The sequence below is a fragment of the Periophthalmus magnuspinnatus genome, chromosome 19 (genome assembly GCF_009829125.3).
Source record: "Periophthalmus magnuspinnatus isolate fPerMag1 chromosome 19, fPerMag1.2.pri, whole genome shotgun sequence".
Classification (NCBI taxonomy): Eukaryota; Metazoa; Chordata; class Actinopteri; order Gobiiformes; family Gobiidae; genus Periophthalmus; species Periophthalmus magnuspinnatus.
Window position 1 is genome coordinate 12,739,768 of NC_047144.1, and position 16,382 is coordinate 12,756,149.

The 16,382-nt window shown below is 38.7% G+C and overlaps 1 protein-coding gene across 1 annotated transcript in view; it reads right to left on the bottom strand.

Annotated features, from left to right (window-relative positions):
• sema4gb (sema domain, immunoglobulin domain (Ig), transmembrane domain (TM) and short cytoplasmic domain, (semaphorin) 4Gb) overlaps positions 1-16,382 on the bottom strand; it is an 82,831-nt gene that overhangs the window by 12,059 nt on the left and 54,390 nt on the right. Inside the window, exons 9-10 of the mRNA XM_033985265.2 lie at positions 10,456-10,631; positions 1,176-1,314 (exon numbers count right to left, since the gene is read on the bottom strand). Of these exons, the coding sequence (XP_033841156.1) occupies positions 1,176-1,314; positions 10,456-10,631 (315 nt within the window). The remainder of the gene's footprint in view (positions 1-1,175; positions 1,315-10,455; positions 10,632-16,382) is intronic.

Genomic DNA, 16,382 nt, shown 5'->3' on the forward strand with positions numbered 1-16,382 from the left:
TCAAAACTAAACAAATAAAATAAAAACTTCACCGGAGGACACTTCTGCATTTAGAAAAAGAGATGTTTGTGTCTCAATGCTAACGCTAATGCTAATTTTGAGACATAATAAATGTTAAAACAGCACAAACTGAAGTATTCTACATTTTTAAATAATTGGGTAGTCTTTATTTGGATTCATTTGAATTTAAATAGGTGGTTTATTTGAACAAAAGTCACTGTTAACTTTGAGACACAGTGAGCTAGCGAGCGGCTGCTGCGCACAGAGCAAATTTTGACTTAGTTAGGCTATTTCTAATTGTTGATTTTCAGCTGGGTCCTTTTTAATTGAGAGGTCTACAGGCAACCTCTGTCTGTTCAGAGTTCAGATTTTGAGAGAGGAAGTAAGTCTGTTTTTTGTGTTTCAGTGAATAAACATGCATAGATATGTTCATTATAAATTTAGTTAAACATTTAAAAAGAGAATTATTTATATGTGTTTAATGACTGATGTCTGTGCACCAGCATGAAGCTTACATAGTGAATAATTTCTCAAGAAGTGATTCCCAACATCCCACTATAGAATCAAATCTCATAACATAATAAGACATAATAAAAGATCTTCAAATAACTCATTTTTTTAAACAAGCTTTTAAAACACAAATAACACTAGAATAATATTTTGTATCAGTTTCAGCTTACTTGCTATGCTCAGATGTCTCACTGTTAGTGTCACTACTTCCTGTCCAATTGTATCTCTATGAGGATTTTGCCAAGTCACGCTAAAATGAATAAATATTTAAAGATAAGGCATGAGACAGGGAGCTGCAGGTGGATATCACTGACAACGTGTTAAAAACCACACAAATAAAATGAATACTTCACCGGAGGACACTGTGTTTAGAAAGAGAGATGTTTGTGTCTCAGTGCTAATGCTAATGCTAATTTTGAGGCATAATAAATATAAAAACAACACCAAAAACTAAAGTATTCTACATATAAAAATAATTGGGTAGTCTCTATTTGAATTAATTTGAATTTGAATAGGTTGTTTATTTTATGTTTTCAGATTTTAATACAAGTATTAGCATTAAATAATAATCTGATTACTTTATAGTGATGTGAGAGGATCTGCACCTTTTGCATTAGTTCATCCCAAACATTTACATGATATACTGTATTACACATTTGACTCACAGATCCAGGTCGGGGCTCTGGGACCTTCCCCGTGTACTCCCTCCATTTTGAGTCCTGCACCTCCATGTAGGGCCCCTCAAACACCCTCTGTACGTCTGAGAAGGCAAACTGACACACGGCCGACGCCTTGATATTCTTCCTGAAATACAACAACACAAATACATACAGAAAAATACATCAACAAATTTAATATAGCACATTTAATAACAACTTGACCAAAGTGCTTCACATTTAAACAGCAACAAAAAAACAAGTATACAGAGAATATCATAGACTGTATAAAGAACTGGACTAAATGAGTGCGACGTCACCCATAGCATTTGGCTCCAGTCAAATGAAGCTCATCGAGGCTGGAGCAGTTATAGATGTGAATTTGGATATGATACACATGAAAAGAACAATAAAATATCAAGATATCCTGTCTAGCTAGTATTAAATGTCAGGGAGAAGAGGTGGGTTTTCAGTCTAGTTTTAAGCTGTGTTAAAGACAAATGAACACTTCTGTAATTATACGCATAAATAAAATAACTTTGCCACATAACGATGTAACTGTAACCATCATCAGTGTGAGAACCATGCTTCTTCATAATTTCATAGTTAATCTTTTTTTATTATCTTCATTCTCATTAAAGTTCCCCAAATATATTAGGGTCTATATATCCCCTTTAATTACATTTTAGATTCACTACTGCTCTCACCATTTATAAGCATTTTAAGGTCATTTGTGAAGTAGTGGGTTAGTGGTTAGAGTGTTTTCCCAAAAAACAAAGTCTGTAGTTTCGATTTCAGCTTCAACCAGTGCATGCAAACCTTTTGTCCTTGGGCAATACACTTCAACCATCTGGTGTGAATGTTGCTTGTATATACTGTATAGTGGTAACTTTCCTGGCGGATGGTCTGCCACCTGTTTGTCATTGATCAAAAGCTATATGTCAGACCAGTGGAGAGGCAAGCCCACTCACAATAAGAAGGTGTGTTTACTCAGTTATTTTTTGACCAATAAAAACATGTGCAATTGAATGAATGAAAGCTAAGACAATGCTATACAATGGAACACTCCTGGCAAAGCAAGATCATTTCCACGGAGACAAGCAGGGGGCGGATCGTAATACATATCTGACACAGTAACCAAACACCAAAAGAGAAGGATAATCTTCAGGGGCTATCATATACTGTATAAATAAATGGACGTAGCTAACCTGCTAGCCACCGTGCTCCAAATAGGAAGTGATCATGAGCGCATTTCTGGCTTCGTCAACTCTGGCTCTAATTCACTTTAGATTAGAAAACTGTTGCCCCTCTCTTTGTATCTGCTGCTGTCAGGCTCTTCATTTTGGTCTTAAAATGTTCGTATTAACCCAGTCTACCCAGATAATGTAAGGTATTTTCTTGCAGGGCAGCACTACATCAAACTGGTATATTGATTTGCTAACGCTAAGGTAAATAACACGTGCCCAGCAGGGGGGTGCAGACCTATGGAATGTGTGGGAACTCATGAAGATGTTGTGCAGACCAGCGTGGGCCTTATGAAGACCCTCCCACACATACACACACATTGGGGGATCCTATAAAAGCTGTCAACAGGCACATCTCTGGGCTCTCTTTTATGCTTTCCGGAGAGTCCATTGCTTCATCGTTCCCTTTACCTGTTTGGACCTCATTAAACCCTTCTGACTTTATGTTTCAGTCTCTCGGTCCTCTTTAACGCTTACACCAGAAATGAGCATTCTTACAATAACCCTGTTATTTTTTTTCGCTATTATGTTTGTAAAATCAAGATATGAACATTAATAACAGACAAATCAGCTGCCTTCTTTCTCCAAGGTTGCTCTCCCTAGCGTTAGCAACAAGAAGGGGTGAGAAGAAGCGTCACCTTCAACAGCCTCACTCCAGATTGGCTCTTTGGTTGCTATGATACTCAGAGTTGGAATTCCAAATAGGGAATTCGGCTCCAAATTGACCCCTTTAACCGCAAGCCTCGATGAGTTTCATTAAACTGGAGTGAAACACTGTGGGTGACAGCGTTTGACTCCAGTCCCCTTCTTTATACAGTCTATGGGGGCTTTCCTTACATGAATAAAAAATAAGAAGAGAGCACGTTGAGATTTATGATTAAACACTGAATAAAGTCAAAGTTGGTTATTATCATGAGAGAGACAGAGAGACAGCATCGTTCAAGGATCACATTTCTAACACCTGACATCACTGTTGACAGGACGCACATACCACAGGCTCTTTTGTCATTCTTCACTAAAAACGTGTGAAGCCATTTTGACACTTCCTCAAATCAATCTGACTGAAAAAAACGTATCAGTGAAATCAATGACAGGTGTGTAATGTAATGCTAGATCTCCAGATGCTGTTCCCGGGGAAAGCATTTCAATGGCGCCAGTGGTGGAAGGTAACAAAGTAAATACACACAAATAAATACATAAATAAACTGGTAAATAAATAAATAGACACAATTCATAAGAAATGGATTCATATTGTTACTGTTGACCAAAATATGCATAATTTTTTATCAATATCACTACATTTAACACTTTAACAAATTAACAACACTTTGACTTTTTACTCCAGGGGTGTCCAAACTTTTCTCATTAAGGGCCACATATAAAAACACAGACAAAGCTGAGGGGCGATTGAGGGCCATAGATCCGTCGCCGATACAGTGACTACTTCAAATCTGCGTTATTGTTACAAGTTAGACTGAACCAATAGACCTTTGTCCATGCTTATATCCTCAATGGGAAACATTAAATATTTTATAAGGGCTTGTTAAAGTAGATTTTCAGAAATGTACAGTAAAAAGTACTGTTTAAGCTCTCAATTCACCTGTAAGCTTGAGGGCCAAGAAAAATTGGTCTGAGGGCCACATTTAGCCCCTGGGCCACAGTTTGGGCATGTTTGTTTTACTCTTAAACCAGTACATAAATGATTTTACTTAAGCAGCTTTTGTTCATGTGACACCTTTACTTTTACTTAAGTATTTTCTGCTCTAGCATCTGTACTTTTTCTTGCATAACAAAAGTGAGTACTCCTTCCACCACTGAATGCCGCACACTACAGGAAAAGTATCAACAACGTAACTGACCTACATTTTAGTGGTTCAGTTGGAGCTGGTGGTGACATAAATGATGATCGCAGAAGGCTGTGGTAATATTAATGGTGAAATAATACTTAGGGAAGCAGAAGGACGTCACTATAATTATGCTTTAAACCTACTCGCAGTGTATAAATCTCTCATTAGTTTAGCAGTGTTAAGGTAATGGTAATTAGACTAGACAACTTGGCAACAGTATAATGGAAAAATTACACTATAGTTTCTTATATACAAGTATTATAATGATCTGACATGTTGTATTTAGCTCAGAGTTCACACCTTTTGTTGTTCGTGTACTGTTTATGTGTTGTTTTTAACGTTACTGCTTTTATATGTGACTTGGTTGCTATGCCGACAAGTTGATGTGAAGGTTTGGAGACTGGCTCTAGTGAGTTGAGACTGCTGTTGTTTTTCTCGTGTTTTGGCATGGGTTACGGCCTACAGTAGCCCTCGTGTTCAGAAAATAAAACCAGAAGAAATTTGGCATGTTTCCTTATACCAAAATGCTACAGTATTATTATATCTGATCACCTAATGAGCTTAATTTGATTGCAAGTTGGAAGAATACTTACTATCGTTTCATATTTTGTGTTTCATGTATTAAAAGCCGCTGTAGATAAGACAAGTGATTTTTATAGCGCACAAATAGAGCCTGTTACAATTATAATTTAATTAATCGTTTTTATTGGACCATTTCTGTGATTGATTGGAGCAATACTTGTCAACATGATTCAAATTTGATTAGTTGAACAGCTTTAGGAGAAGAACTTTTACTTCATAAAAGATTCCTCCTTCTATGATTAACTGACTAAATGACAGTGGTGGGAGAAGTACTCAATTTTATTACTTAAGTAAAAGTACAGATACCAGGGCAAAAAAATACTCACATAAAAGTATCACAAGAAAAAAATATACTTAAGTTAAAGTACCTGTTTAAAAATGTATTGTATGTAAAGTAAAAGTAAATGTATTTCATGCAGATTTTGAGATCTAAAGAAGCTTTACCTTTCTTCCTGTATTTACCTGTATATTTTTATTTGCTCACATTATGAAAACCCCTCGGACTTTTCACCATGTCTCAAACAATAATAAAAAAATACTTTTACTTCTCAGTCCTGCTCAAAAATGTAATGGAGCAGAAAGTACAGATACCTGCTCTCAAATATAGTGAAGTAAAAGTAAAAAGTATCCACCTTAAAACTGACTTAGGTAAAGTACAGATACCTCAAATTTGTATTTAAGTAAAGTACTACTACTTATTTTCATCAATAATACACTAATATTGTATCATTCATCATCACCATATTTCAACATGTACTTGCTTTATAATGTCTCAATGTACAATAAAAATAATGTTTTGACTTGTGGACTACTGAAATAATCATTAGTTGCAGCCCTATTAGGTGTAATTTATAAATATTTACTACCACTTTTTCAGTTCATACAAGATTTCCCCATTTTTAAGATTAAGTGTAAGTTATTAATATCAAGTAAGTAGTTGCAGTATTAGTAGATCAGTGGTGGAATATAATGAAGTAAAAGCAGTAAACTACTGCACTTAAGTACAAATTTTACATATCTGTACTTTACTTTTGAATGAGTGGATACTTCACTTTTACTTCACTTCATTTGAGAGCAGGCATCTGTGTTTTCTACTTCACTGCATTTTTCAATTGGACTGAGACTTGCTGAAAAGGCTGAGAGGTTTATTTTTATCATGTTCTTTATTTGAGCAAACAAAAATATACAAATAAAAATAAATAAATAAATAAATTGTTTCTGTTGAACAAAATTCAGCACAAATCTTTATCAGAATCACACTACATTATTTCAAAATCAGCAAAATCCTTTTCCTTTTAACTCTTTAAATACATTTTTAATTGGGTACTTTTACTTTTATTTGAGTATTTTTTTGCTCCAGTATCTGTACTTTTACTTCTTCCACCACTGTAGTAGCCAGAGAGTGAATGACGATAGCTTCTTCGGTGACTACCCTTTTGAAATATTTACCCCGTCCTTGAGACTCAGAAATACATTCACCCCTATTGTGGTTTTTAACGCTCTTTTGAAAGAAGGGAGTTGTCAATGAACCCGTTTAGAATGAACCAAAGTACGTCTTAATCCTGAGCCCTACAGGTGAGATTAGTCATAAAGGATTTCTCACTGTCAGATACTTAGGGGCATTGTAGGTCTGAGCTTTCAAAACCGTTCAAGTGCGGAAAATTAGACCCAGGTGAGAGCAGAATTCAATAGACGTGAGCCATAGACCCCATAGGCACTTTACTCATACAGAGCGGTGATTACTGCTCTCACAGGTGTGCACTGTATCAAAGAGAAAAACATACTCTACTCGAAGATAGTTTCCGTGAATGTGGTTTACAATTAGGTACATTTCACTTATCTATACTATTTAGGGGTCATAGCCATAGACTTTATTTATAAATGGATATGGCTAATGCGCTAGCTGCCGTGTTCCAACTAGGACATGCTCATGGGCGCGCTTCTGCCTCCATCGACTCTAATTCACTTTACAGTTGTCCCTCACTATTGCGCAGTTCACCTCGGCCTCACTGTGTCGCTATTTTTTTTGTGCAATTGTGCATGCTTTTTTTTATTTACAGTGTATGAACGTGCATTGTTTTCTGCGTCCTGATTGGCTAAGGGACTGTAGGCCATTGTCCATCAGTCTCCTCCGTGCCATGTCTCCTGTACAGTACAGAATGTGTTCAGACAAATTTGCATAAATGTTCGATCACAGTGTGACTCTGAAGTGCTGTATGTTCGCAAGTTTTCTCCCTGACAAAACCCACGATGTCGATGAAGCATTCTGCACCGACAAAGGTTTGAACTTTGAGAGTGTTTAAACGAGAGAGAAATGTGAGAAAATGTGAATGCCTGTGTGAGAAAAGTGTATAAAGTGTGTGGTGAGAGGTTTTACAGCTGCAAAACATATATAATAATTGTAAAAAATAAAGCTGACTACTTCGTGGATTTCGCCTATTGTGGGTTATTTTTAGAATGTAACCCCCGCGCTAAACGAGGGACCACTGTACATTGAAAAATTGTCACCCCTCTTTCTGTAAATGCTGCAGTGAGCCTCGTCATTTTGGTCTTAAAATGTTCGTATTAACACGCTCTACATGATCCTGGTGTTTTTATTTCACTATTGGAGCAGTAAATCAAGGTATGAACATTAATAACAGCCAAATCAGGCGACTTCTTCCCCGACATTGCTCCCGTTAGCGTTAGCAGCAGGTTTGATTGACAGCATTGCTAAGTTCCCACTCCCTGCTAAATCAGCTGTGCATTGGGACGGGGCGTTACTTTCAACAGCCTCGCTCCAGATTGGCTCTATGGTTGCTATGATACTCGAGGTAAAAAGAGTCTATTTTTGCGTAATATAGGAGCTTTAAAGTGAACACATAATGCATTAATTAAAGTTGGACAAACAAAATGTGTGGAGAAACAAAATGTAGAATGTAGAAACTTTTGCATATGTACCAAAATTGAGTACCTCCGCCACCTTTGTTTTCCTGCACAGTAAACCGAAAAAGGCCAAGACAGAGGAGATCGTTTTGCTGCAGATTATGGGACCAAAAAATGAATCTCGGGATTAAAAATCTTGGGGAGGAAGTGTGAAATTGAAAAAAGGCGCAGCAGGATGGAAATAGATATTTTTGGTGACCCGTTGCAACGCTATATCCTCTAAATCTCAGCTAAACAGCCTTTGGGACAGTTTTATGCAGCGTGACTCGGCATCAGCATAAACACAAATAAATAAAACTCACTGTCCGCTGTCACAGAGATGGCGTTTTCTATCTATTTTTTCCTATTTATAACTGAGGCTTAAATTAAAGTGAGCAGAGCAGCACATCAGTGTTTGTATCATTGCACATAAGCGAAAACCTACAAATGTAATGTAAAATAATAATGAGCTTTTGCCTGGTTTTATTTTCATTTTCCAGATTTTGTAGATTTTCTGGTTGAAATGGGGATATATTATAATTATGTTGAAATGTGCAAGCAGGTTGGCGGTTTGAATCCTGCTCTTGACATAAAACATCATTGGTAGAACAGTCAGAATGAAACAAATCAGGAAAAACATTAGTTAAAGGGTCCATGTTACGCTATTTTCTGATCTGTTATAATGTTGTTTCCTCATCACAAACAGACCTAGAGTTGTGTTTTGTTTCATTCACACATATTTAACACACAAATCCTGCATATTTAGGCTTCTTGAGTTCTTCTCTCAAACTGAAAACACCTTGTGATGTCATGTGGTAAAACATAAGTGAAAACCTAAAAATGTAATGTAAAATAATAATGAGTTTTTGTTTGGATTTATATTCATATTCCAGATTTTGTATTCATTAAATTTAAAGGTGCAGTGTGTAACTTTTCTGGATGTTACAGCTTTATCTTGATTATTCCACAGTATTGAAATAAACTTGGTTATCAAAATGGAGAAGTTAATGGCCAGATCTATGGAGAAGCAAGCCTATGCATAGTAAGAATCGTATTTTGAGCTATAAAATCCTTGTTCAATTGAATATATGAAAGGCAGATATGTTTAATGCCATCCTTTGGAAATAACATCTCCATGGAGACAAGCAAATAGCGGACCCTCCACTTTAGAAGTTACATAGTGCACCTTTAAATCTAATACATTTGAAATATTGACTGTGTTTTAGACCAACAAAGTTATATTTGAAAGTTACTAAGACTTTCTAATGATAGTGTTGAAATTCATGACACGTTTTATCTAAATCATATTAAATGTATTATTTCTGTTTATACTTGTGTTATATAAAACTAAATATAACACAGACTCTAATCTCTGTATAAAAATCATATGTTTTTCTTTTACTAACTTCAGCTAGGTCTTAGCTAAAGTTTTTTATTAAAATAGAAAACTAACTTTGATTCTTCTCTGTGTAGTACTATTTGAACATGGAAGTGTAACCTCCTCCACATCTTCAAAATGTCACAGGGTTTTGATGAAATGTTAAGCTCATAGTTTTTGTGAATCTTATATGAGGTGTTGTGTTAGAGGTATGCAAAATTACATAAGTTGATTTGTTTATAATAGTAAAACCCAATAAGATTTAAAAAGTGATGATATAAAAAGTAAATGTATTAATTAAAATGACCAAGACTTGTAATCTCCCAAACAACAGTGCAGTGTGATATTTTTGCTCCTTTTGTTTGATACATGAACTTCAACTGGGACATTAAGTGTTTTACATCAAGGAACCGCTCACCCATTCACCCATTCACACACACATACACTCATACACCAGTGTACGCAGACACTGGGGACAAGGTGGAAGTGTCTTGCAAGGACATATCAACAGCATTCATCTGTGGGAGCTGGAATGTCACCGCCAACCTGTGGGTCAGTGGATCTGACCGCTCAACCAATGATGTTTATGTCGAGAGCGGGATTTGGGCCGCCGGCCTTCAGATCAGTGAACAAACACTCTACTGGCTGAGCTTCTGTCGCTTGTTTATTGGTCTATACACAGACCTAAAAACTGAGAAGATGTGTGTTTGACAGAACAGTACCAACGACAGGAAAGTCTATCCATCTATCCATCTATCTATCTATCTCTCTCTCTGTCTGTCTGTCTGTCTGTCTGTCTGTCTGTCTATCTATCTATGTATCTATTAATCTATCCATTGGTCTATCTCTCTATTCATCTATTTATCTCTATCCACCTATCTCTCTCTCTACCTATCGTTATCTATCTGTCTGTCTGTTTGTCTGTCCGTCCGTCCGTCTATCTATCAATCTATCTATTAATCTATCGATTGATCTATCTCTTTATCCACCTATCTGTCTCTCTTTATCTACCTATCTCTATTTTCCTATCTCGCTATCTATCATCCATCTATCTATCCCTCTTTTCATCTATTTATCTCTCTATCCACCTATCTGTCTATCTACCTATTTCTATCTATCCATCATCCATCTACCTATTTCTCTATCCATCTATCCCTCTATTTATCTATCTCTCTATCCATCTATCTATCCCTCTGTCCATCTATCTATCCCTCTATCCATCTATCTATCCCTCTATCTATCTCTCTATCTATCTCTCTATCCATCTATCCATCTGTCCATCCATGTATATGCACTTTTGTCGTCCTCTTGTCCTCTTGTCATTTTGTCCTCACCATTCGAGTCCAAAGATCCCGTAGAAGACGGTGTTATGATGGTCGTGTTCCTGCAGCACAAAGATGCTGCGCAGGACGTTCAGATGGAGCTCGTATTCCGGGACAGAACACACCATCCGCGCTTTTAGGAACGTCGTCCACTTCCTCTGCAGGGTCCGCTGTCCCCCCCAGTCGTTCTGCAACAGGAAGACGCCAGTGGACAGATAAAAAAGTTCATTAGTGGGTTACATTAAGATCGAGATCAAGATTATGATTTTTCTGGTGTTTAAAGGGACACATGTGAGTTTTCTGGTGGGCTTATGCATCTGATTTTCTGCATGGAGATCTTATTGCTTTGCTTGGAATGTTCCGCAGTGTGCATTTATTCAATTATTTATTCCTAAAATTATCTTGGAAAACATGTGCTCCACTGTGTTTTTAAACTACATTCACCTTCACTAGAATCATTTGGATCATTTCAGCGAGACAGACAGAGAGGAAGGAGGGTAGGAGAGAGGGAGGGGGTAGGGAGAAAGAGAGAGAGAGGAAGGAGGGTAGGAGAGAGGGAGGGGGTAGGGAGAAGTAGAGAGCGGGAGAGAAAGCGTGAGAGAGATAATGATAGAGACACGGTGTGGAAGAGAGAGAGGACGGGAGGAGAGAGGCAGGGGATAGAGAGAGAGGAAGGGGGAAAGATAAGGAGAGAGAGAATGAAAGAATGAAAGAGGTAAGGCTAGAAAGAGAGAGGGAGAGAAAGAGTGAGAGATAAGGACAGAGAGATGGTGAGAGAGAGACAGAGGACAGGAGGAGAGCGGGAGGGGATAGAGAGAGAGAGAGAGGGGAGGGGGAAGGCTAAGGAGAGAGAGAATGAAAGAATGAAAGAGGTAAGGCTAGAGAGAGAGAGGGGAGGGTAGGAGAGAGGGAGGGGGTCAGGAGAAAGGGAGAAAGAGAGAGGACGGGAGGACAGAGGGAGGGGATGAGAGAGAGAGAGCGAGAGAGAGAGGAAGGGGAGAGGATAAGGAGAGAGATGATGAAAGAATGAAAGAAGTAAGGATTGAGAGACAGTGAGAGAGGAAAGGGGGGAGAACGAGAGAGAGAATGAGAGAGGTAAGGATGGAGAGAGACAGAGAGAGAAGGGAGGGTAGGAGAGGTGGGGGGTGGGGGTGAAAAGAAAGGGAAAGGGAGGGAGAGAGGACAGGGAGGGGAGAGAAACAGAGAGAGAGAGAGAAGGGGAAGGAGGAGGATAAGGAGAGAGATGATGAAAGAATGAAAGAGGTAAGGATACAGAGACAGTAAGAGGGGAGGCAGGGAGGAGGGAGAGAGAGAAGAAGGAGGGAGGAGAACTAGAGAGAGAATGACAGAGGTAAGGATAAAGAGAGACAGCGAGAGGGGGGAGGGTGGGAGAGAGGGAGGGAGTTGAGAGAAAGGGAAAGGGAGGGTAAGAGAGAGAGATAGGGGAGGATAAAGAGATGGAAGCAGAGAGAGGGAGAGAGTTGTTACTCAACCCGACACATCCAGACACTGAAAACTCCACATAGAATATCTAATACTGCTATTGCTGCCACTGGAATTAAATATTGCCTAAGTATAAAAATAGTTTCTGGCCAAATTTCAGTTTCGATCAGTGGAAAAGCCTCGTGACAAAACATATCTCCTTTAAAATTGTAATTTAGTTCCACTTTAGAATAAGATGGAGATGTTTTTGTTTTTGTTTGACTAAATCACCGAGCTTCATCATTCTTCATTTATGACTTTTAAGATGATTTGCCATTCGTCATTTCAGTGTGTTGGCTTTCTACTCCGCCTGAGACGCCCACAGTAAAGACAAAGGAGCTTAAATCAAAAACGCAATGACGATCTGAAACTAAAATGCCACAGGCGCAAGAATTTCATCAATAAGACGCACATAATTGGAATAGGAGGGATATAGCAATAAGTACACTTGAGATATTAGAGGAATGGGTCTCAAAGTGTGGTGCGCGTACTTGGGCTTAGTTTACATTTTATGATTGTCTTGAATTAGTGTTATATTGGGACTGGTGCAAATATAGTCCTGGTTCAGTCTTGGTTTAGACCTGGTTCAGACCTGGTATTCCTTAATTTCTTCCCAGTTCTGTTATTTTACTAAATGAGTCTCTTGATACATTTCTATTTTGCAGTATATTTGTTCATTTAAAAGGCTCCCTGTGCAACTTTTTCATGTGATTCACCTGAGTATTATGTCTTTGTGTGAAATATTGCGCAGTTTGTAATTAAAGTTATATTGCCATGGTGATAAATTAATAGACAACACCATTGGAGTTGTAATCTGTCGAGAGAATGTGTTTTTTTACGGTATTTCTAAGCAATAAATCATAATATGTCACGAAATATGTAAGATAGATACTGTGAAACATTCCAGACAAAGTAATCCAATCTCCATAGAGACAAGGAGGTGATGACCCCTAACAGAACGTTACATAGTGCACCTTTAACAGGGACCATACATCCAATCACACCACGATCTGTATACAATTTCCACACTTCCACACATATATATAAAATCATTCTTTTCATACATGAATTCAAATTATGTAAAAAAAAAATAGTAATAATAATAATAAAAAAGGGGGGGTGATATAAGTTTCTGTACAAAAAAGATGCGGTTTTGGACAGTTGGAGAATACATAAAACAGAAAAGTGGACAGTGTAATAATTACGATGTTACGAAAGACGAGCCAAAGTGCAGCGGGTCAATGGGCTGTCATGGTTTCTAACTTAAAGAATGAAAGGGCAGAACACTGTGAAGATCTGCCTCCAGGGAAATTAACCCAAGATGAGAGCAGCTATAGGCCACGACTGGGTCACTTTATCACTATAAACCCTATATGACATAAGACTATACACTGCACAGGCTGTTTTTCAATAACACACATTTTATTTCATATTTTACCTACTAACATTTCTTATAAAGCTAACTTCGTAACAGTATATACGCACATATTAGTCTTATTTGTGTTTTACATAATATATTATACAAAAACATTACTGTACTGTCCATCCAAATGGTGTACTTTAAAGACGCACAGTGTAACTTTTCTAGTGAAAGGTCAGCCACCAAATTGTTTCCATGGGGATATTATTATTATTATTGCTTTGCCTGGAAGCTCCACAGTATTACAATAATCTAATGTATTTCCATGGAAACAAGCGACAGTGACACCTTTAGATGTAGTTAAAGGTTTCCAAGGTATTTTTGAGCAATTAAAAAAACTATAATTGAATTCATGCAAGGTACATATGATATTTAATGCCATACTGGGAAACATTCAAGGCAAAGAAATAGCATAATAACACCGAGACTTGCAGGTAGCGGACTCCTCATCAGAAAAGTTACACGGTGCTCCTTTATGTCTGTGTTACTATAAAACGTATCCTCGGTTTTATTTTCATTCTTGGTTTGTTTAAATGGGTCGTGACACTGAGAGGAAGTAAGAAATGTAAAAGGACAAGTGGTGACGGGAAACTCAGAAATGATCATGAATCTGTGGGGAGTTTTTGGGGCATTTGGCAGGACTTGTACTGTCAGAAGATCTCAAGTTAGCTGTCATCAGAAAGAGAAGGAGGGAGGGAGGAGAGAGGGAGGGAGGAAGGGGGTAAAGAGAGAGAGAGAGAGAGAGAGGAAGAGAGAGGGGAGAAGGAGAGAAGAAGGATAGAGACAGTACGAGAGAGACAGAAGGTGGGGTGTAGAAGAAAGGGAGGGGGAAGAGAGGAGAGAGGAAGAGGGAGAGCGGGAGGATGAGAAGAGAGAGAATTAGAGAGGTAAGGAGAGAGACCACGAGAGAGGGGGGGGATTGTCGGAGAGAGGGAGGGGGTGGAGAGAGAGACAACAATAGAGAGAATAAGGGGAGGATAAGGAGAGAGGTAAGGATAGAGACAGTGTGGGTGTGAGAAAGAGAGACAGACATGGTGAAAGAATAGAAGAAGAGTAGAAGAAAGGGAGGGGGAAGGGAGGGGGAGAAAGAGGGAGAAGGGGAAGATGAGGAGAAAGAGAATTAGAGGGGTAAAGATAAAGACAGTAAAAGAGAGAGGGGGGATTGTAGGAGAGAGGGAGGGGGTGGAAAGAGAGAGAAACAGAGATAGAGAGAAAGAGGGAGGATAAGGAGAGAAGTAAGGATAGAGACGGTGTGTGTGAGAGATACAGAGAGAGGGATAGGGGTATAGAAGAAAGAAAGGGGGAAGAGAGTGGGAGGAAGAAGGAGGAGAAGGGGAGGAGAAGAAGAAGAAGAAGAAGAAGAGAGAGAGAATTAAGAAAGAGACAGCGAGGGGGGATTGCAGAAGAGGGAGGGGGTAGAGAGAGACAAAGAGAGGTAAAGAGAGACGGAGGATAAGGAGAGAGAGAAAATCACAGGTAAGGATAGAGAGACAGTGAAGGAAAAGAGAGAGAGAGGGGGTAGAGAGAAAGAGAGAGGATAAAGATAAAGGGGAGGATAAAGAGAGACAGAATGATAGGTAAGGATAGAGAGATAGCAAGAGAAAAGAGAGGGTAGGAGAGAGGGAAGGGGTAGAGAGAGAGGGAAAGGAAGGGAGAGGGGAAGATAGAGAGACGGTGAGACGAGAGAGAGAGAGAAATAGATGGAAGGTGAGAGGGCAGAGAGACAGTAAAAGAGAAAGAGAGTAGAGGAGAGGGAGGGAGAGTGGGAGAAAGAAAGAGGGAAAATGGGTCAGAGAAAGGTGAAAGAAAGAAAGCAGAAAGGAGAGAGTAGAGATGAAGAATGAGAGAGAGGAAAGAGGAATGAAGGGAGAAAGAAAACGATAGGAAAGACAAATGGAGAAGGGAACAGACAGAAGAGAACAAAAGAAAGATGGGAAGGGAGAGGGAGCAAAGAGTACGAGAGAGAGAGAGGCAGAGGAGAACGATAAGGATAAACAGAAAAAGAAAGGTAATAATAGAAAGAGTGAGAGAGAAGAGGGTAGAAGAGAGGGAGGCGGTAAAGAGAGGGAGAGGAAGAAGTAGAGAGGGGAGGAGAAAGAGAGGTAAGGATAGAGACAGAGAAAGAAGAGGGAAAGTGAGAGGGCAGAGAGTAAAAGAGGAACAGTGAGGGGAGAGGGAGGGAGAGTAGAAGAAAGAAAGAGAGAAGTGAAAGAAAGAAAGCAGCAAGAAGAGAGCAGAGATGAAAGATGAGAGGGGAGAAAGAAAAGGAGAGGAAAGAAAAATGGAGAAGGGGAAGGGAAGAGAATGAACGAAAGATGGGAAGATGGGAAGGGAGAGGGAGCAGAGAGGAAGTGATAGAGAGAACCGAGAGAAAGAGAGAGGAAGAAGAAGAGAGAGAAGCTTGCATCTGCATACATACAGCGGCTGTGGCCTACTTCACATTGACTTATTACTCTCCACTCTGATCGCAGCAGACCTTATTTTCGAAAGCTTATTTTGGACGAGGAGAAAAACCAGGCTAAATCAAACGATGACGTGCACCGATGGCATGTGCTATGACATTTTTTCTACAACCCTTAAATTTACGTTCAAATCCTCAACCACCGTGAACCAGATGGCCATCGTGACGCAACTCTCCCAGTTTAAAACATCATATTCATCGTTCTCCTCATAATTTTGTGACCCAGCGAAAGTTTGGAAATATTTATAATTTATATTTTTAAATTTTTAGGGTTGACATGAAATCATTATAACCTATACGCCACATAGATTTACTCTTTATTTGCAAACCTCTGCTTTTAAAGGTACACTGTAACTTTTCCGGAGAGGGGTCCGCCGCCTACTTGTCTCTATGGAGATGTTATCGCTTTGAGAAATGTGGAAATTTCATCAATTTTTAATAGTTAATAAAGTAAAAACAAAGTATTTTGTGGAATTCAAACGTTTAAATTAGTGGGAAAATACTACAACATTGTTACTGTATCTGGAAGGGCATCTGGCATAAAATATACATCACATAAATCTGACACTGAAAATA